The sequence below is a fragment of the Eumetopias jubatus genome, unplaced genomic scaffold (assembly GCF_037043125.1).
Source record: "Eumetopias jubatus isolate StellerSeaLion01/CBP00866 unplaced genomic scaffold, mEumJub1_p1.0 scaffold_5, whole genome shotgun sequence".
NCBI lineage: Eukaryota > Metazoa > Chordata > Mammalia > Carnivora > Otariidae > Eumetopias > Eumetopias jubatus.
Window position 1 is genome coordinate 111,899,423 of NW_028274811.1, and position 20,758 is coordinate 111,920,180.

The 20,758-nt window shown below is 42.1% G+C and overlaps 1 protein-coding gene across 2 annotated transcripts; it reads left to right on the forward strand.

Annotated features, from left to right (window-relative positions):
* Nucleotides 1-6,435: 6,435 nt before the first annotated feature.
* RBM22 (RNA binding motif protein 22) lies at nt 6,436-16,508 on the forward strand. 2 transcript variants are annotated; one of them, XM_088023494.1, is made up of 11 exons: nt 6,436-6,600; nt 7,052-7,105; nt 8,052-8,081; nt 8,709-8,841; nt 10,133-10,233; nt 10,332-10,504; nt 11,543-11,743; nt 12,917-13,081; nt 13,834-13,922; nt 14,146-14,277; nt 15,327-16,508. In XM_088023494.1, the coding sequence occupies exons 1-11, from the start codon at nt 6,547-6,549 to the stop codon at nt 15,455-15,457; spliced, it is 1,263 nt and encodes a 420-aa protein (XP_087879620.1). In that variant the 5' UTR covers nt 6,436-6,546; the 3' UTR covers nt 15,458-16,508. The 2 variants fall into 2 exon arrangements, with proteins under 2 accessions (XP_087879620.1, XP_087879621.1); XM_088023495.1 differs by having other exon boundaries at nt 6,437-6,600; nt 14,146-14,253.
* The last annotated feature ends 4,250 nt before the right edge of the window (nt 16,509-20,758 follow it).

Sequence of the window (20,758 nt, forward strand, 5' to 3'; positions counted from 1 at the left end):
GTGTGTCTTTCATTTGCTTTCATGAGGACTGAATGGAATAGTATGGCTCAAAGTCAAGACTGGTTTGGAGTGAAGAGACTTAGTAGGAGAGTCAGTGGGGTGTGCTCCCTCTTCCATTTCTTTAAATGAACTAAGCTGAAACCTCCTATCAAGTTAGTTCACTATAACATAGAGGTAGATGATGCTTGGGCTCTGTATAAACATATTCACAGAACCGTTATATAAATGTTATGTTGTTAGGTCTCTATCAGCTTTTATCCCAGGTCATTGCTCCCCAAGATACCTTTTCAGATACCTAAAATGGCCCATGCCTGACAGGTAAGCCCCCCCCCCCCCCCCCGCCAAATCCTCCTGGCACTCCTCCTTCCCTCCTGGGCCTGTAGATGATCTGTTGACACTCTGGCGCTGGGCCCACCACCTAGCGCAGCTGGTCACATCCTCTCACCTGTTCAAGGGTATCACTTCTGCAGCTCTCCCTCCACCCTCCTGCATATTTCCATTAGTGTGTTAGAATTTCTCTCCGCTTAGAAACTGACCTCACACCCCCCCTTCAGCTGCCACCCCATATCTCTACTCCCTTTACAGCAAAACTCCTTCAAAACCCTTGAGTTCCTCTCCTGTTCTCACCTGAGCCTTCCACTTAGGCTGCCACCCCAGCTTATCACCAAAATTGTTCCCGTCAAGTTCTCCAGCAATCCACACTGTTAAATACATGGCTGATTCTCAGTCCTTATCTGCTTAATCTCTCAGTAACAGCTGGCAGCTGATCTCTCCCTTCTTGAAAACCTTTCTTGACTTGGTTTCCAGAACACAAAGCTCCTGGTTTTGCTTCTACGTTAATGGCAACTTTTCTTCCATAAGGAGTGTGCCAGGTCTCGTTTCTTACACTTTTCTCTCTGCTCACTCTTAGTGATCTCACCGTTTTCAGACCATCTGTTAAATGTACATACTGGGGCACCTGGGTGGCTCAGTTACACGATCGACTTGATTTCGGCACAGGTCATGATCTCAGGGGCATGAGATCAAGCCCTGTGTAAGAGCATGCACAGCATGAGCCTGTTTAAGAGTCTCTCTCTCTCTCTCTCTCCCCCTCTGCCCCTTCGCCTGAGTGCACTCTCTCTCAAATAAATTCACATACCAACTCTAGAATAGTCTCTGAAAGTTCAAAACCACAGTGGGCTTTCTCTCACCACATCTGCCTCTCCTGCATTCATCCTTAACTAAATGATAACTGTATCCTTTCAGTTGCTCACAACAAAAACCTTGGCATCAACCTTGACTCTTTACATGCCCCGTGCAGTAAGTCAACAAATCCTATTGGCTCTGTCTTCAAAATGTGACCACGTCACACCCTCTCCACCATTACTATCCTGGGCCAAATCACTATAGACTCTGTAGACCCCGAGGTTATTGCAGTAGCATCCAAACTGGTCTTGAAAGCACCCTGGCCCTCACCCCACCCTTGAGTCAATGTTCAACACAGCAGCCAGAATGAATAAGGCATTTTCCCACTTCAAACCCTTAGGCTTTTTAGCTTGCTCAAGAGCAAAACCAAATACGAACTCCTTACAATGACTAATGAGGTCCTACATGATATGAAACCCAGCCCCTGCTGCTGCCTCCCTGAATTCATCTATCACTTCCCCATGCTCCATCCACCGCAGCTACATGAGTGTGCTATTCTTTTTTTTTTTTAAAGATTTTATTTATTTGACAGATCGAGAGTACAAGTAGGCAGAGAGACAGGCAGAGGGAGAGGGAGAAGCAGGCTCTCCGCTGAGCAGGGAGCCTGATGCGGGACTCCATCCCAGGACCCTGGGATCACGACCTGAGCCGAAGGCAGCCGCTTAACCGACTGAGCCACCCAGGTGCCCCTGAGTGTGCTATTGAGTTACCCTGGTAGGTGTCTTCTCGGGGCCTTTGCACTAGCTGTTCCATCCGCTTAGAAAACTCCTCCCACATACCTGTATAACGCACACCCTCGTCACACTCAGGCCTTTGCTCAAATATTTCCTTCTTAATGAGGCTTTCCCTGACCACCCTGTATAGGGGTGTTAAAACTGCCCTCCCCTCCCTGCTCAGTGGAAGTCAGGAGTCTGCTTCTCCCTCTCCTCCCTGCTCGTGCTCTTTCTCGTTATCTGTGTCCCTCTCTCAAATAAAATCTTAAAAAAACCCAGAAAAACCTGCCCTCCCCTAAGCAATTCCCTATCCTCTTTGGCTGTATTCTTTTTTTTCCATAGCACTAAACACCAGCATAATATATACTTTATTTTCTGACACATCACACTAGAACATGAGCCTTATAGTGCAGGGATTTTGCCTTTTTTTTTTTTTAAGTTGCTGTATCTGCAGAGGCTAGAATACCTGACAAATAGGCACCCGATTATTTGCTAAATAAGTTAATGTCACCCTTTCCCTTATGTATGTAGCTGTTGACCTTTTAGCTTTATTTTTAAAAAAAGATTTATTTGAGAGAAGAGAGCACAAGTGGGGTGAGGGGCAGAGGGAGAAGCAGACTCCCTTTGAGCAGGGACCCCCGTGCAGAGTTCAGTCCTGGGACTCTGGGATCATGACCTGAGCTGAAGGCAGATGCTTAACCAACTGAGCCACCCAGGCGCATATATATATATATATATATATATATTTTTTTTTTTTTTTTTAATATACATAAGCCTCTTTTTTGTCATTAAGCCAAATATCTCACTTGCCTTGAGCTTTCTTGTTCCGGTGTTTTCTCTACCTAGAATACTCCTTCCTTCTGCACCTCGTCCAGAATTACTTCCCCGTTCTCCCTTCCCATCTCCCTTACTTCCATCTAGACATGACCTTCCATCTAGATACAGCACTGTATCTCTCCAGGGCGTTTACCTCTTTCTTTATGGGGTTTTGTATGCATGTAGCCCAGTTACTGGATTGCAGACTCTTTCAGAGACAAATTCAGGACCCTTTTGTCATCTGTCTCCCCTTTATTCCATTGAAAGAGCAGCCTAGACAAAACTCAGAGCTGAGTCGCTTGCTCAGTGGCAATACTTAACTTTGTTTATCCTCATTTTCTGGCGATCAGGGACATATATATTGAAATATACTTCACAGTGTGAGGCATCTACACAAGGTAATGACTTTAAGTATTAAATGAAAGTAACATTAAATAATACGGAATCAGCCAGGGAAAATAGTTTCCTCATGCTTTTTAGCCCTATCTTTCTGTTAGGGAAAAAGTATCAATACTCAACATTTGTAACATCTAACACTTCCTCTTTTTTTAAAACCTAGGCATCTAGATCAGAGCCTTTGGCAGACCACAGTAGCTGCTTACTAAAAAATACTGTTTCATTTTTACTGTACTTGTTTTTAAGGCTACATCTAAACATGTGATACTAATTTTCCATTTACAGAAGTGATAAAAGTGTTCCTCTTAAAACTATATTTCAAAATGAGGTCACTCAGGAGTTCACTTCTGCCTGTGATGTAGGTATCCGGAAAGAGTGTCATTCCCTGCTCAAAAAGAAAAGGTGGGTAGATGATAAAATCATACATTTTATTGGATCTGTCAGCTGATGTGGCAAAGCAGCCAAATAGCCTGAATTTCAAGGAGGGACAGACCCTTCCAAGGAGAGATCAGACTTGTAGACTGACTCACCCGTAGCACAGCATGAGAAGAAGTGTTGACCACATATGAGAGGTAAGAGGAAATCAAGGAAAACCTTAAAGAACTGTTAAAAAGGCCAAACTTGGGCTAACAAGACAGTATAAAATCCCTGGGAGCCTAAGACACTAAAGGAGTTTGCGTGCACTCACAAGCTCTTTCTAAAACGTCCACCAGGTATTCATGAGAAAGACCTGCAGGGAAAGGAGGATGCTGGAGCTCTACAGAGCTTCCTTGGTTTGGAGGCATGTGGGAGAGATCTGCTGCTACTGTGGGAAAGGCAGGAGAGCTTGCCTCCTCCTGTCCAGGCTCTTCCCTCATAAGGAGTAAAAAAGGCCTAAGCCACTCAGGGAGCAACAGAAAATCATGTCTCCCCAGGGCACAGGTAAAGACCCATTGCTGCTGGGACCTGGTAAGAAAAAACCTCTACTCTTGGGGGTGGGGGACAAGACTCAGTCCTGAGCCCCAGGATTCCATACCAATCAATACCATTAAAGTTCTACCACTGCGGGAAGGACAGGAAACTCTCTCCCACAAGGCCGGCTCTGAACACAAGTCATGGTTTGGCTGCCACAGATAGGAGGGGCAAGAATGTTGAGAAAAATCCATTCCCAAGGCCTGGCCACAAAGGACCTACTGAGGCCTGGCCACAAAGGACCTACTGAAGACTGAGGCTGAACTGAAACAAAGAACCCCCAGCCCATTCCCAACTACCAACCTAGCAAGGAGCTAATAACTAATTAACAGCTGCAGGGGGATAGGCAAGGCCATAGAGACTTACCACTATGGTTCAGGTGTGCAGGACAGCTGAAAGCTAAGGATATGAAATATGAACACTTGAGAAAAGTTCTTCAGCCCCATCCGAAAGCACAAAGTAATGCTAGAGGATATAAAATCTGTAATGCACTGAAGGCAACCATAGCAACAACAAAACCCAAACCCAGCTCAGTTTCTGACTGGATTGACCAAATCCTACACAAAAAGCCTGACTGAACAGATCTGCCCATTTCCAAGCATTAATACTTGTCTACCTCAGTCTACTGTTAGATAAGCAATGACGCATTCAATAAAAAATTTGAGTTACACAAAGAAGCAAGAAAAAACAACTCATTTTTCATAGGCAAAGACAGACCATATACAGATATGCCCCAGATGTTGGAACTATCAGATGGGGACTTAAACTCTGATTAACATGTTGAAAAATCTAGTAATAAATACGGATAATATGTATGAACATTTCAGCAGAGAGGCAGAAACTATAAGAAAGGGACAAACTGAAATAAACACAGGATCAGAGATGAAGAATATCCTCTATGTACTCGTCAGTAGACTCATCATAGCTGAGGAAAAAGAGTGGAAACACACAGTATTCAAGATCTATGGAACAATGACTGACATGTATAATTGGAGTCCCGGATGGAGAAGAAATTAGGCAGAAGAATATTTAAAGAAATGATGTCTAAGAGTTTGCAAAACAGGGGTACCTGGCTGGCTCAGTCAGAAGAGCATGTGACTTGATCTTGGGGTCATGAGTTTGAGCCCCATGTAGGGTGCAGAGATTACTTAAATAAAAATTTTAAAAACTGTAAAAAAAAAAAAAGAATTTGCAAAAGATAACAGACCATAGGGGCACCTGGCTGGCTCAGTCAGTAGAGCATGTGACTCTTGATCTTGAGGTTCTGGGTTCGAGCCCCAGGCTGGGCATAAAGTTTACTTAAAAATAAAAAATAAGAAAGGGGTGCCTGGGTGGCTCAATTGGTTAAGCATCTGACTCTTGACTTCAGCTCAGGTCTTGATCGCAGGGTTGTGAGATCGAGCCCTGAATCCAGCTCTGCGCTGGGCATGGAGCTTGCTTAAGATTCTCTCTCCCTCTACCCCTACCCCCCCACTAAGAAAAAATAAAATCTTTTTTAAAAAGGTAACAAACCATAGATTCAAGAAACTCAGATAAATCCAATAACTTTCTCATCCGGGAAAATATATACTTACATTTGATCAAGTAATCCCCCTCTTTTGTATTTAAAATGAAAACGTATGTCCATACAACATGTATGTGAATGTTATGATGGCTTTATTTATATTCACGAAATCTGGAACAACTCAAATGTCTATCATCTGGGAATATGGATTTTTTAAATCCCCCTGGTTCATTATACTTCTTAGTAATAGAAAGGAACAAATTACTGATACATGTAACAATATGGATTTGTGGCTTCATTTTTAGTTCCATGACAAGAAGTTACTTAATTTCTCTAAATTTCAGTTTGCTTTTCTATAAAAAAAAAAGGGGGGGGACAATCATACTTGCCTAGAGGGTAGTGGTTGCCAGATAAAATATAGGACATCCAGCTAAATTCGACTTTCAGATAAACGAGTCATTTTTTGTATAAATATGTTTGGGACATATTTATACTAAAATATAGTTTGTTGTTTATCTGAACTTCAACTTTAACGAGACCTTCTGTGTTTTTGTTTGCTAAAGCTGGCAACCTTACAGAGAAATTGTGAGAATTAAGATACTGGTACAGCAAGACGTTCGCTCACCATTAGGCATAATAAGCGTTCCATGGGAGCAAACGCTGTTTTAATCCCAGTCCCTCATTCCTTACTTTTTCCTTTATTTTTTTGCTCCATTTAAAATAAATCAACTGTTCTTGTGGCTTTTCTTCCCAAACAGGGACCAACTTGAAGAGAGCAGCAGGTTTCAACCCACTAGCACTCCCAACTGTTAAGCGAAGAAAATCCAGGTGACGTCATGACGCACAAGGACCGCCCCCAAGGGCGCCCACGGCGCATAAATAAGACGTCAACGGGCCGGGAGCCTGCCTCGGGGTCTGACGGGATTGTGGCGGTCCTCTTTCCCAACTCGGAAGCCACCGCTGCCTCCAGACGCTCTCAAGATGGCGACCTCTCTGGGATCCAACACTTACAACAGGCAGAACTGGGAGGATGCGGTGAGTATGCCTGCCGGAGGAGGACAGAGAGAGGCGGCGGAGCCGGGCCTCCTTCGGGCAGGCAGGGCCGTGGTTATGGAGCGGCCGAGGGAATTCCGGGCAGGAGCCAACGCTGCGGCCTAGCTGGGCCAGAGCGGGAGGCTGGAGGGCGGCCCTCCTCCTCCGGGCTTGGAGGGAGGGGGCTTAGCCAGGGTCTCGGACCAGCCCGCTTCCCACCCCTGCCCTCTCCACTGACTTCGAGCTGGTCTTTTCTCCCGCCACCTGCCGGAAGTGCAGACAGCGCCCCCTCCCGCGACCCGGCCCGTCCTGGACCTCGGGTTCCTGCCCTACCCTGTCCCCCCACCCTCGCTCCTCGCCTCCCCTCCCCCCCCGTCCCCCGTCCCCAAGAGTGTGGCAGAGATGGCAGGGTCTTCGGAGCCTGGCTCTCAACCAGATTTCCCATTTTCACCAGGACTTCCCCATTCTGTGTCAAACGTGTCTTGGAGAAAACCCATATATCCGAATGGTGAGTGATCGCGTGTGAAAAGGGAGTTTATTCAGGTTCTGTCAATGTTGTGGTATTTGCACGCTGTCCGTGAAATGCTTCTCTTAGCCAAGCCAAAGTATTGATGCTCCTTTACTAACCGAAAGCATAGGACGATTTGCAAAGGACTGTCATGCTTATTCTGTTTTTAGAACTCAGCAGCAGTCCTGCGATGTAGGAGTCCTAATATAACAGGTAATATTTGTTCAGCATTTATTTACCTAACAGTTAGGTCTGTTAACCAGAGGCAGAGACAGTTACGTCTTTTCAATATGGCAAGTAAGGAGTGGAGCTTGGATTTAAATTCAGATATGCTGACTCCAGGAAACTTAGCAAGGTAGGAGGAGAACCAGGACTAAATTAAGTGTCCTGACTCCTAATCAAATGCCTTTTGGCCACTGCACCTTCTAGTCTCTTTAACGTAAGGTAACCCCATCCTTATAAATGAGGGTAAAATAATCAGTAATTAACATTTAATAATTAGAATAGGGCTATGTTGTGATCGATCTCAGAGATCTTCATTGACTCTATATAGAGTATCTGACAAGATGGGTCTATAGGAGTTACCCCTGACTAACTTGTAAAATGGGCTGGCCAGAGCTATGTCCTCCGTGATTTGAGGACTGTAGAAACTGTTAGGAATTTTAATTCCTAGGGAGAGAACTTGGGAGCCAGAAGTGAACCTAAGAATTGTGGCAATGGAAAGATACATATTAACTTAGAGCCAAAGATTCTTAAGAGGTTATGATTCATAGTAGCTGGTTTGAATATATCTCCTCTCTCGCCCCTCCAGTAGTGATCCATCACCACCACCTTATTAAGATGCCGGGGATCTACAGACACATTTCTTGGGTTGTCTTTATGGAAGGAGCAGACATCTAGTTTTTGTTTTTCTGTAACTTGCTCTTTTCAATTTTTTCTGTTTCAGACCAAAGAGAAGTATGGGAAGGAATGTAAAGTAAGTATGTCTGTTAAAGAATAATGATTTAATTTATTTTCCTTTTTTTTCAACTTGCTGGGCTTTGAGGTTCTCCAATAAAAGCCAGTGCTACACAGACTTTCATATATCATTTGTATACTAATTGACTGTTAACAGTTTAGTGTGAGAGGTAAGAAAGTGAGCCCTTTAATGTAAAGGTTCTTAACCTGGTGTCTGTGGATGGGCTTTGAACCCTCTTGAGATGATATACTGAGTGTTGTCTGACAATGCACATAAGGATTTTAGCAGAGGAGGAAGGTCATAGCTGGCATAAGATTCTTAAAGGAGTATATGGCACTCCCCATTGCCCCCTCAAAAAGATTAATGGTCATATTATTAGTGGTGGTTGTCTCTAGTGTGAGGAGGACTTTGACTCTTTAATATTTCATTTCTGTACTATGCGAATTTTTTAACTCCTGGGGAAGGGTGTTATAAATGGGATTGAAACATCAGATGGTATTTAGACTACATAATTGCTAAGGTCTCTTTTAAACCCTAGATTCAAGGATCTTTTCTTTCAGTCTCCCATTGTTATTAAATCTTCAGGCCTTAATTGTCCAGATCAGAACCATTAACACTCTTTGACTCTTAATTTTGTTTTCCCAGATCTGTGCCAGACCATTCACAGTGTTTCGTTGGTGCCCCGGGGTCCGCATGCGTTTCAAGAAAACTGAAGTGTGCCAAACTTGCAGTAAATTGAAGAATGTCTGTCAGACCTGCCTCTTGGACCTGGAGTACGGTATGTTTGCCCTATCTAACAGGTCTGAAAGCATGCAGGTGCCCGTGCCCTAGACGACAAACCAGTCTTTTTCTTTTCCCATTTCTCACCCCATCTCTGGTTCTGACCCCACTTTGGAGGGCCTGCTGTGCTCTACTTTCCGTAGAAGAGGAGAATCATACTAGGCCATTCTAGAGCCCTTCTGAGTAACAGGAAGAACTTAAGGAAAAGTTGGGAATTAATCAGAACTAGCCCAAATCTTTCTCATATACATCCCTATAGCCAAAGTGAGGGAAAGGCATCGTTCCTATGATAGGTAATTGCTTTGCCTTGGGCTTCTTTCAAGATTCAAAGCTCTTTCCCACAATCCCTACCAGAAGCATTGGCTAATTATGTTTTAGATTTTTCTCTGAACTGTGTTTTTAGGACTGATATACTGTAACTGCTACTATTTTTAAGAGTAACTGCTTTGGGAGTGATTTTTTTTTTTTAACTAAAAGTGACTTTTTGTTAATGAGAAAAATAATTTTTCAACAAGAATTTCTACTATACAAGAAAAGGGAAAATACAAGTTTATATATATGTGAAGTTCAGAAAGACAGCTGCTAATCAAAGTTCTGGTCACATATTGTTTAATATTATTTATATATTTGTTAAAAGAAGTGTTCTGCTTCTGGAAGACTGTGATCCTTACATGCCTGTGACTATCCAGAGGACCTATAAGGATAACTCACTTTTGGGGCACCTGGGTGGCTCAGTCACTTAAGTGTCTGCCTTTGGCTCAGGTCATGATCCCGTGGTCCTGGGATCAAGCTCCACATCTGGCTCCCTGCTCAGTGGGGAGCCTGCTTCTCCCTCTCCCTGTACCTGCTTGTGCATGTGCGTGCATGTGTGCTCTCTTTCTCTCTCTCTCTCTGTGTCAAATAAATACGTACATACATACTTTAAAAAAAAAACCCACTTTTTACACTTATTTAAATAAACGCTGTTCTAGTAAAAGCTATTATTTATTATTTAAGCCATTATTTATTAATTACAGGTCAAGTTTGACTGTAACCAAATGTTGTTCATCTAAAATATGTTCTAAAACATTGATTTCAAATTTCATGACAGCTCAGGAATTTGGACAGTTTCATAGAATACTCTGTGGTAGTTTTGGCCTGATGGTAATAAAGATTTTGAATAAAAATAAAGCCTCCAATACCTAGGAAGCTGGAGAAGGGAATAATGATGTTGTATTCCATGTGCAGGTTCGGTATGGATTTGTTTTAAAATATATCTTGAAGTTTTTTCCTCTTTTCCTTTGTACTAGGGCTGCCCATCCAGGTTCGTGATGCAGGATTGTCTTTTAAGGATGACATGCCAAAGTCAGATGTCAACAAAGAGTACTACACACAGAATATGGAGAGAGAAGTATGCTGTCACTTTCTTGATGTAATTTTATATTTGGTAGAATCCTAGTGATTTTACACAGTCTATAAAATTTATCTTTGGAACTTGTTCCTTTATAGATTTCTAACTCTGATGGAACGCGGCCGGTTGGCATGTTGGGGAAAGCCACCTCCACCAGTGACATGTTGCTCAAGCTGGCCCGGACCACACCCTACTACAAGAGGAATCGACCCCACATTTGCTCCTTCTGGGTAAAAGGAGAATGTAAGAGAGGAGAGGAATGTCCATACAGGCAAGAACTGAATTGGCACTTTCATTATTGGCTTTCAGATGATTAGTCATTTAAGAAATGGGAGGTGCTAGTTTAAAGTATTTCTGATTTAACATCTACAAGTATATACAACTAGTATGATAGATGTCATGTCTTAGGGCTATTACATTTAGAAGAGCTTGTTGAAATTGTTGTTTTTATTTGTAATGGGACTTTTACTCATAACTAGGCCTTGGGAAACTAAGTTGTTATACCATATAATACAGATGTTGACTCTAAAGGTAAGTCATCATTGTCATGGTATAACTAGCTTGAATCTCAGTGTATAGTTGAAGTCCAGTGAAGGCCAGGCCTCTAAAGGGTGTGTGAGTATGTTTCAGTCAAGACTGCCGAGCATCTGGACTAGGAGTTTTTTTTTTTTTAAGATTTTACTTATTTATTTGACAGAGAGAGGGAGATAGTGAGAGCAGGAACACAAGCAGGGGGAGTGGGAGAGGGAGTAGCAGGCTTCCTGCTGAGCAGGGAGCCCGATGTGGGGCTCGATCCCGGGACCCTGGGACCATGACCTGAGCCGAAGGCAGACGCTTAACGACTGCACCACCCAGGCGCCCCTGGACTAGGAGTTCTTAACTTGAGGTTGGTTAACCCCACACCCACAAAAAAAAATTATGCTTTTTTCTGGGGCTGGTCCATTAGCTTTAACGAGACTCTCAGTGGCATGCAGGACCTCAGATACATTAAGAAACATTTACTGAGAGAAGGGGAACCATGTTTTGGTTACTTCTTGTTTTGGAGCGGATTGTGCCAAAAGCATTTCTTGATTAAAAAAACTCTGTTACCTTAGATGGCCATTTAAATGGCTTTTAGGAGGCTGGCAAGTTTTTGTGTGATATAGTAAATCCTTTGGTATTAGCTCTGTCTTGATAATTGTGTTTTGGTGTGGCCGTGGTTTCTAGTTCAGAAGGCATTTCCGGTATGTGTATGTAGCTACTGTTGGGTGATACCTGTAAATTCTTTTCCTTTTTTCACCTTTATGTGCTGTTCTTTCCTGAACCATAGACATGAGAAGCCAACAGATCCAGATGACCCCCTTGCTGATCAGAACATTAAAGACCGATATTATGGTATCAATGACCCTGTGGCAGATAAGCTTCTAAAGCGGGCTTCAACAATGCCTCGTCTGGACCCACCAGAGGACAAGACTATCACCACACTGTATGTTGGTGGTCTGGGTGATACCATTACTGAGACTGATCTAAGGTTTGTAGATAAAATTTTATGAGCTCTTTCTGCTTTTAACTGCCCTGGAATACTTTTTTAGCAAAAACACAGCAAGCATGATAATTCTGTACAAAGTACATTTTTCTTTAGCCACTCTATAGTTAGTATCATGCCAACTAGAATTTTTATAAAATTATCCTTTCCGATGCCAAAGTGGTAATGTTCATCAACAGTGCTTGCTTAGTCCTTGCGTATAGTAATGATTACGTGAGATTCTTTTTTTTTTTTTGGAGAGAGGGCACGTGAGCAGGGAGCAGGGGGATAAGGGGCAGAGAGGGAGAGAGAGAATCTTAAGCAGGCTCCATGCTCAGCATGTCACTGACACGGGGCTCAGTCTCACAACCTTGAGATCATGACCTGAGCCTAAATCAAGAGTCGGACGCTTAACTAACTGAGCCACCAAGGCTCCCCTATGTGAGATTCTATTTGACCTAATAGCCAATTAGAATTTTTAAAATATGGCACATATCCAGGTATGATTAATTATGTCAAGGAGGGAGAACTTGGCAATTATAAAGCTCTTACAGTTTAAATTGTTGACTTTTTAAAGAGATTTGTATTTGCTGTATTTGTATTATCCTTGGCTTGTATTTTGCTTGGCTAGATGAGACATCTGGATAGATAGTGATGGAAATTACCTCTTGCAAAGAGATAAATGAAGAAGAGTCTCCTATAAGTATATAACATGCCTTCCATAACCTCTGTTAAACCTGATCTGAGTGAGCTAGACTGTCCCTGCAGTTGGCAGACGTTTCTGTGCTCCTCCTCCTCCCTTTTATTTCGTCATTGTCATCGTCGTCGTTTTACAATCTTAAATTTTTTGAATATTCTTGGTTCATGGGCCATGGGGGCTGTAGTTTGCCAGACCCTTATGTAGGGCTTAGGTCCCTAAGGAACCTGCTGGACCCCTTTTTCCTCCATGGGAAAAATCTCTGAGATGTTTGTAAACCTTTATTTACTCATTATTTTTCTTACTCTTTCAGTAAGTAGCACCCACAGTAGGGCAGGGTACTGGGGGGACTACCTGCAGGTGGTTAGACAGATAACCATGGGGCCACCTGCTTCGTGAGTCAGCGGAAGAGTGAATAATCCATCACAGCCTCCTGAGAGGATACCATTAACTCTCCTGTTTCTCTGCCTGTATCCCTTCAGAAATCACTTCTACCAGTTTGGGGAAATTCGGACGATCACTGTCGTGCAAAGACAGCAGTGTGCATTCATCCAGTTTGCCACGAGGCAGGCTGCAGAGGTGGCTGCAGAGAAGTCATTTAATAAGTTGATTGTCAATGGCCGTAGACTCAACGTGAAATGGGGAAGGTGAGAATTAGACTCTTAAAATTTCTTTATTGAGATTTTCAAGAAAATGTTCCATTATCTGGGGACTAGTATGTTTTTGGTGAATGGATTTAAATCAGTAGGACCGTTAAAAAGATTTTTTCATTTTCTAACACTGCAATCTTGTGGATGTTGGGAAGATCCTGCTTTGGAAATTCATTCAGGGTTTTGATGTAGTAATCTACTCCTTTGAAGGTTCGTGTTTTTTATGACCAGCTATTATAGGCCAAGTGTGATGCCAGGGTATGAAAAGTGGATTTGAGAGTTTACAAATGCCTTAGACCTAGATTCTGCCCTTTAGAGGCCAGTTGTCCAGTGGAGAAGAAAAGCTAATTCAAGTTTTTGAAAGTGATGATTGTGTAAGAGAGACTCAGGTGAAATGCCCTGAAGGTTCAAAGGGAGGACAGGTTTCTGGCTTAGAAGCAGGAAGGAGATCACTAAAAGCAGCACCCCAGACCAAGTGCTTCCGGTGTGCTAAGTCAGCACTATGCCAAACACACAGAGGTAGCCTCTTCTTGTCCATACAACATTTTCAGCAGATTTTGGATCCAGGTCTTTCTGGCTTTAAAACATTTGCTTTTATCCACTCTGCACTGTGGCCTTTATGGGGAAGGAGTGTTTGCCGAAGATGAGGCAAGAAGCGAAGGATCTCTGCTTGACTAAGAAAATGAGAAGCAGACGTGTGGGAGAAAGTGGGACCAAGTGCTGACATTGTGTGTGTATGTCCCTACCAGGTCCCAAGCAGCCAGAGGAAAAGAAAAAGAGAAGGATGGAACCACAGACTCTGGGATCAAGCTTGAGCCCGTTCCAGGACTGCCAGGAGGTGAGTGCAGACTTTCTGCCCCCCCCCCCCCCCCCCCGTAGCTGGCTGACTTCAGATGCTCACACTGCCCTAATGTTCCTCAGTGTGAGGAGAGACCAGCTGGCTGGGTCTCTGGCTCCTGGAGCAGCCCTTCTCTGTCAGCAGGAGCCCAGGACTTATAGGAGGGGAAACAGTGTTGCACCATTGTCTTCCCTCCAACTGTTGGCTCTTTTCTGTTCTCCAGCTCTTCCTCCTCCTCCTGCAGCAGAAGAAGAAGCCTCTGCCAACTACTTCAACCTCCCCCCGAGTGGTCCTCCAGCTGTGGTGAACATTGCACTGCCGCCACCCCCTGGTATTGCCCCGCCCCCACCCCCAGGTAACATCCATCGTCCTTCTCAGTAGATAGGTCTAGCTTAGCCCAGAAAAATCCTTGTGAGAGTCCTGTCTTCGCACCTCATTATCATGTCTAAATCCTTTGAATTTCCCCCATAGAAGTTTGCAAGTAAACCTGATTTGTTAGGGTCCCTGATCTTTGCTTTTTTTTTCTGGCCTGCCAAGGAGAGGAAAGTTGCCAGAACTAAAGATCTGAGTATATATATAATCAGAATGGGAGTTACTGGATTACAGTTATCTATCATCAGTTTGTCCCCTTTTCTAAACTAAATCCTAACTAATGTCCTAGAGTGTCATTGCTTAAAGTGGATGTGTGTCACTGTACAAAGCATTCATTACCTGTCTATAAGATACAGAGCTTGTGCCTGGATATAAATTCATTAAGAGAGTCTTGTTAGAAAAGTGTGTCAGATGAACTAAACAGGGTGCTTGGTCTTGTAATTAAGTTAAATTTTGGCTCAAGTTACATATGGCTTTATCTTTGGGGGTGGGGAGTGGCAGTAATAAACAGTTCCAGGACCAGCACTTTGTATCATGCTGCTCTAGAAGCTGTCAGTGACAATGTGAAAAGTGTAGGTCAATCACAAGTGGCCATTTCTCCTGTGGCAGAGTCCCCATCCTCTTTAATGAAGTCCTGGTTTTTGAACACCCTCCATTCTAGGATAAAGCATTGATGTTGGTGGTGACAGGGTCTTGCCTCCGCCTGATTTCTTCCTCCCCTCCCAAATCCTGATTGAATCCTGGCCAGTAGGGGTGGCGTATTTGATAGATACCAGAGGTTCAGATGACATACTAGCAGATACCTTGAGTCCCGTGGAGTTTTCTTTTAACTTGGTGTGAGGGGACAGGTTTGTAAAACCAAGGAAGTACTACAGGTAGACGTTCCTAAGCAAGTCTGTGAACTGACATTTTCTGAAGCCCCTTGTCAGCTTGGTTTCTGTGTAGGTGGTTTTGACCTTAGAAAGACTCAGAGGTTTGAAAGGTTGTCGAGGAAACTGCAAGCCTAACAAATTTGTCCTCTCCCATCTGCAGGTTTTGGGCCACACATGTTCCACCCAATGGGACCACCCCCGCCTTTCATGAGGGCTCCAGGACCAATCCACTATCCTTCTCAGGACCCTCAGAGGATGGGCGCTCATGCCGGCAAACACAGCAGTCCCTAGCACATTATCACCACTCCGGGGCTTTACAGAAGAAAGGGCGCTTAAAAATCCCAGTACATGAATCTTGGAATAAATATATTTTTCCTTCCTTTGTAGTTTCCATGGTAGCTGAATGTGTTCAGATGTGGGCAGTCGGAGAACGACAGCCGTGCTTCCCTACACGTATTCCAAGGATTGATGGACCTCAAATAAGCTGCCATTAACACATCTGGTTACTACTATAACATTACTAATCAAACTTAATGCCTGTTCTCCTTACTTCTATGGCGAACAAGCAACTGGGTGAATTGGAATGTCTAACGGAGTTACCATCCCAATTGTATGTTCATTTTGTATCTTTTTGGGGGGGAAAAAATTGACCTGCAGTAAAATCTTTTTGACCATTTTTATGTCCATTGGGTATTTTTCCTTTTATCATCTGCAAAAAGATTACTAGTACTAATCATTGTAGTGGCATGAGTGTGATTTAACACTTCAGAAGTCACCATTAAAGAGACAAGTAGAAACCGGCACCCAGCACAGCCCAGATCTTTTCTTACCTCTCCTTTCCTCATTTATTACTAAAGGAATCTGGCAGATAGTTTTACCTCTCTGTGCTACCAAAACAAGACAAAAACAAAAACTGCTTTTTAATTCCCGTCAATTGGATGGAATTGGATCCAGGTCTTTCTGGCTTTAAAACATTTGCTTTGGAAATGTTTCTGGAAACAGAAATGTCATGGAGCTGCGTATTATTGAAGAAATCTGGTGTCTGGGATGAACTTATTTTAAAGAGCTTCCTGTAAAACACGTGAGCAAACTGAGCCGAAAGGCACCGGCGCGTGTTGGAAGACCTGTGACCTGCAGCTAGCTGGGACTGTCACCTCTAGCATTCACCTTCGTGTGTCTTCAGTGTCACGTCTTCAGCCCCTGCTTCTGGCCAGGGCACTCTGTTTGGTCTTAGAATGGTCTTAGAATGTTTGGATATAACTGAATTGTAGATGGTAAAAATAATTGGATGTTGTATTGTGTTTTTTGTTTTTAAAAAATTAAAACGGGTCAATTTTCCAAACGTTGTCATAGGCTTATTTCTAGATTTTTGTTTTCCTTATCCTTTGGTAGCTCACCTTGAAGTTGGTAGAAGTTAGAAACCAGTACATTTTTGGCTTTAGACTGTTTTGATTTTTTATCTGTGCCCATTTTATGATGGAAAAAAAGGCCCAGGCCATTTTAGTAAGTACTTAAGGGTTTGAGATTGAAATAAGATAATGCACAGAGGGCACTCCGTGCAGAACCTGCCGTGTGGTGGTTGATAAGTGGTAGCTTTAAAAAGTCACTGCCATAGTTTATACAAGTCATTTTAAAGGGAAACAAGCAAAAATTACCTGAAATTCCATTTCTCCAGGAGCCGATTCTGTGTCACTTACCTAAAATATATACTAATGGGGTGGACATAACCCATATAAAACCCATTTTTAGCTTCTCTGGAGAATTTTTTTCCTCTAGAAGGCTTCATCGTGGGGGTATTTTTTGTTTGTTTTTTATTAAGTTTTTTTAAGTTTTAAAAAAAGGATTTAGAAAATCTGATTTAATTTCTAGTAATACCAAATGTGAATCAATGAGGGTACTTCCAAGTATTTTGACACCATTTTGGGTAGGGTTGAGTTTGTTTTTGTTTTTGGCCTACTTCTGAACATGTAAAAGATTTTTAGCCAATTTGTGAATAAGATGTGGATTACATATGGTGTTTTAATAATTGCCAAGTTTATATCTGTACATGTATATATACATATATAAATATATGACTCCAATTGTATATTCTTGCCTTTCTGAGAAGGAGGAGAGTCTAAATTTTGTGCACTGTCTGGCTATGGATATATATTTTTTGAAAAACATAATATGCCAGCATAAATTGAAGTATAGAAATGATGCTCAATCTTTCTTGAGTAAATCAGAATTAAAAGCAATTAGATTTTGACAAAAACTCTTAAGTACTTAACCACCTCCGTTTCCTTTTCCTCTAGGGCACACAGCTGGGGGCACACTTGGTGAAAAGTAACCTTTGCCATTCCCAGACCAGGTCTGTAAAAACATCTCACTTAATCCTATGAGCTCTTTCGCCCTCTGGCTAAATACACTGGAGAATGATGAAGATGGCAGAATCACACAGAAGGAGCCTGGGTTTTCTATCACTGCTTTGAAGATAGAGCATTGTAATGGGAGGAATTTTTGTTATAGTAAACTTTTGAGACCTGGAGATTTATCTGTTACAGCAGCTAGTGTTACTCTAGTAACAGAGATGTAGCTGACCCTCATCACAAAAAAAAAAACCCATTTTTTTTTTTTATACCGAGTGGTTTAAACAAACAGACTCTGGAGCCAGCTTACTGCGTTCAGATTCTCACTTCGGCACCTCCCAGCTGTGTGCCCTTGGGCACATTACTTAGCCTCTGTCTACTTGTCATAATGCCTCCCCCACCAGCCCTTGTTGCTGCCTGTAGTATTTTGAGGTCCTCCCCTCATGGAGAAGGCTCAAAAGGTACAGCATCATGATAGCTGAACTAATGCAGCTCATGGGGCAAAGAGTGATGTGACAGATGTTTTAGAAGCCAAGTCAGTGAACCAGTGTAATGTCACCTGAAATAAATGGAAGTGAAAGAGCGGTCTAGGATGACCCCCCAGCTCTCTGGTTTGCTCAAATGGGCAGAAGGATGCCTTTTCCTGGCAGAATGATGGGTAGGGGAGGAGAGTGAGATTGGGAAATAGGGGTAGGAGAATGAGTCCAATGTGAGGTTTGGTAAGTTGAAGTTACCTATGAGACCGGTGGCAATTCCCAGCCCAAAAGGAATTGGGGCTTAAGAAAGATCAAGATTTGGGAGTTGGTGATGAAGTAGCATCTGAAGCTCTGGGTGTGGAGTGAAATCCTGCGGGATAGGGATATAGAACATTTGTTCTTAAACTTCAGTAGGTGAGTTCTTTCCATGGGTCTAAGTAAGTGGGTAAGGCAAAGACCACCGTCTGAGAAACACTAGTATAGGACAAAATGGCTTTCTAAGTTTAGATAAAGTTATCCTCCCCAGAGATCCTCTAGTCTTCATATTCTCCATAACATTTTATTATAAAAATTTTCTAACATACAGGAAGGTTGAATGAATTTTACTGTGAGCAATCCTATATGCACTCACTAGATCCACAATTAACATTTGGCAATATTTGCTTCACCACGTATCTGTATTCCTTATGCATCCATCAATCTGTTTTTTTTTGCATTTCAGAGTAAATTGAAGACATCAGTATGCTTCATCTTGAAGCACTTAAACATTTATATAATTAACCAGAGTTCAATATTTATAGATTTTCTAGGTAAAATTTACATAGATTGAAATGCACAGATCTTGAGTATGTTATTCAAGAATTTTGACATTGTATCCATCTATGTGACTCAAATCTCTGGCAAGATGTGGAATGTTACCATCATTCCAGAAAAATTTCCCCTCTTCTCCCCAGTCAATACCCACCGCCCCCCACCAATCTCCAGAGGCAACTACTGTTCTGATTTTTTCACCAGAGCCTAGTTTTACTTATTTTAGAACTTTATATAAATGGAATCATGCACTGTGGACTCTTTGTATTTGACCTCTTTCCAACAACATGATGTTTTGAAGGATCATCCATGATGTTGTGTATAATTCCTTTTTTTTGTTGAGTAGCATTCCATGATATTACACCATCACTTACCTATCAACTTTTTGCTATCATGATTTGAAGCTGCTATGGATATCCTTGTACACATTTTTTTGTGAATATATGTTTTTATTTCTCTTGAATAAATAGAGTGGAATTCCTGGATCACAGGGCTGGTGCCTGTTTAAGTTTTAAAAGAAACCGTTGGACCTTTTCCCAAAGTGGTGGTACCCTTTTACATTCCCACCAACAAGAGTTCCATTTGCTCTACAACATCACCAACATTTGATGTAAAAAGAATTTCTGGTGGGTGTATCGTAGTAGTTCATTGTGGTTTCAGTTTGCATTCCATTTTGACAAATAAGTTCAGCACCTTTTCAAGTAGTTGTTGGTTGTTTATATCTCTTCTTTTATGAAGTGTCTTTTCAACTATGTTGGCCATTTTTATTGGCTGTCTTTTTTTAAACTAGTTATAGGAGTTTAAAAGATATATATATATATATCTCCTAGATATTAGTCTTCTGTCAGATATATGTTTGCAAATACTTTCTTCGAATCTGCCTATTAACTTTCCTAATGCACAGATGATGACCAATTTTCCTGATGGTCAGAGATTTCTCATTTAATGAAGTCCAGTTTATTGTCCAGCATACCAAAATTTGTATCAGTTTGCCAAGGCTGCTGTAACAAGTATCATAAACTGGATGCTTAACCAACAGAAATGTAGTGTCTCCTCTTTCTGGAGGTTAGATATCCAAGATCAAGGTGTTGGCAGGGTTGATTTCTTTTTAAGGCTATGAGAATGTGTTCCAAGACCCTCTCCTAGCTTCTGGTGTTTGCCGGCAAGCTTTGGCATTCCTTGGCTTATAGAAATATCACCCCCGTATCTGCCTTTGTTTCCATGTGGTGTTCTCCCTGTGTATATGTCTCTGTTTCCAAATTTCCCCTTTTATATCACGACACCAGTCAGGTTGGATACAAGCTTATCCCAATGACTTCATTTCTTGTTTGTTGAAAAGATATTCCTTTGTTAGGTCTTTTGCATTTCCATATATATTTTAAAATCAGTCTGTCAATGTCTACAAAAACACAGGACTATGACTGGGATTGCGTTGGACTTGTAGATCAGTTTGAGAAGAACTGACATCTTGACACTACTGAGTGGTCCAGTTTATGAGCATGGTATATGTCTCCATTGCACCAAGTCTTCTGTAATTTCTCTCAGCAGTATTTTATCCTTTCAGTATACAGGTCTTGCATGACATTTGTTAACTATTACTGAGAATTTTGTGATTTGTTCCTATTGTAAATGGAATTTTTAAAAAATGTACTTTCTAATTGTTGCAGCTAATATATAAAAATATAATGATTTTTGTGTATCCACACTGTATCCTGTGACCTTGCGAATTTCACTCAGTTTTTCTAGTCCTTGCTTTATAGATTCTAGCAATAATACCATCTGCAGATAGAGACTATTTTACTTATTCATTCTCAATCTTTATGCCTTTTATTTCTTTTTCTTGCCTTGCTGAACTGGCTGGGACCTTGAATAATATATTAAACAGAACTGGTGAGAGTGGACATCTTTGTCTTGTTCCCAGTCTTGGGGGGGATACCTTCAGTATTTTAGCATTAAGT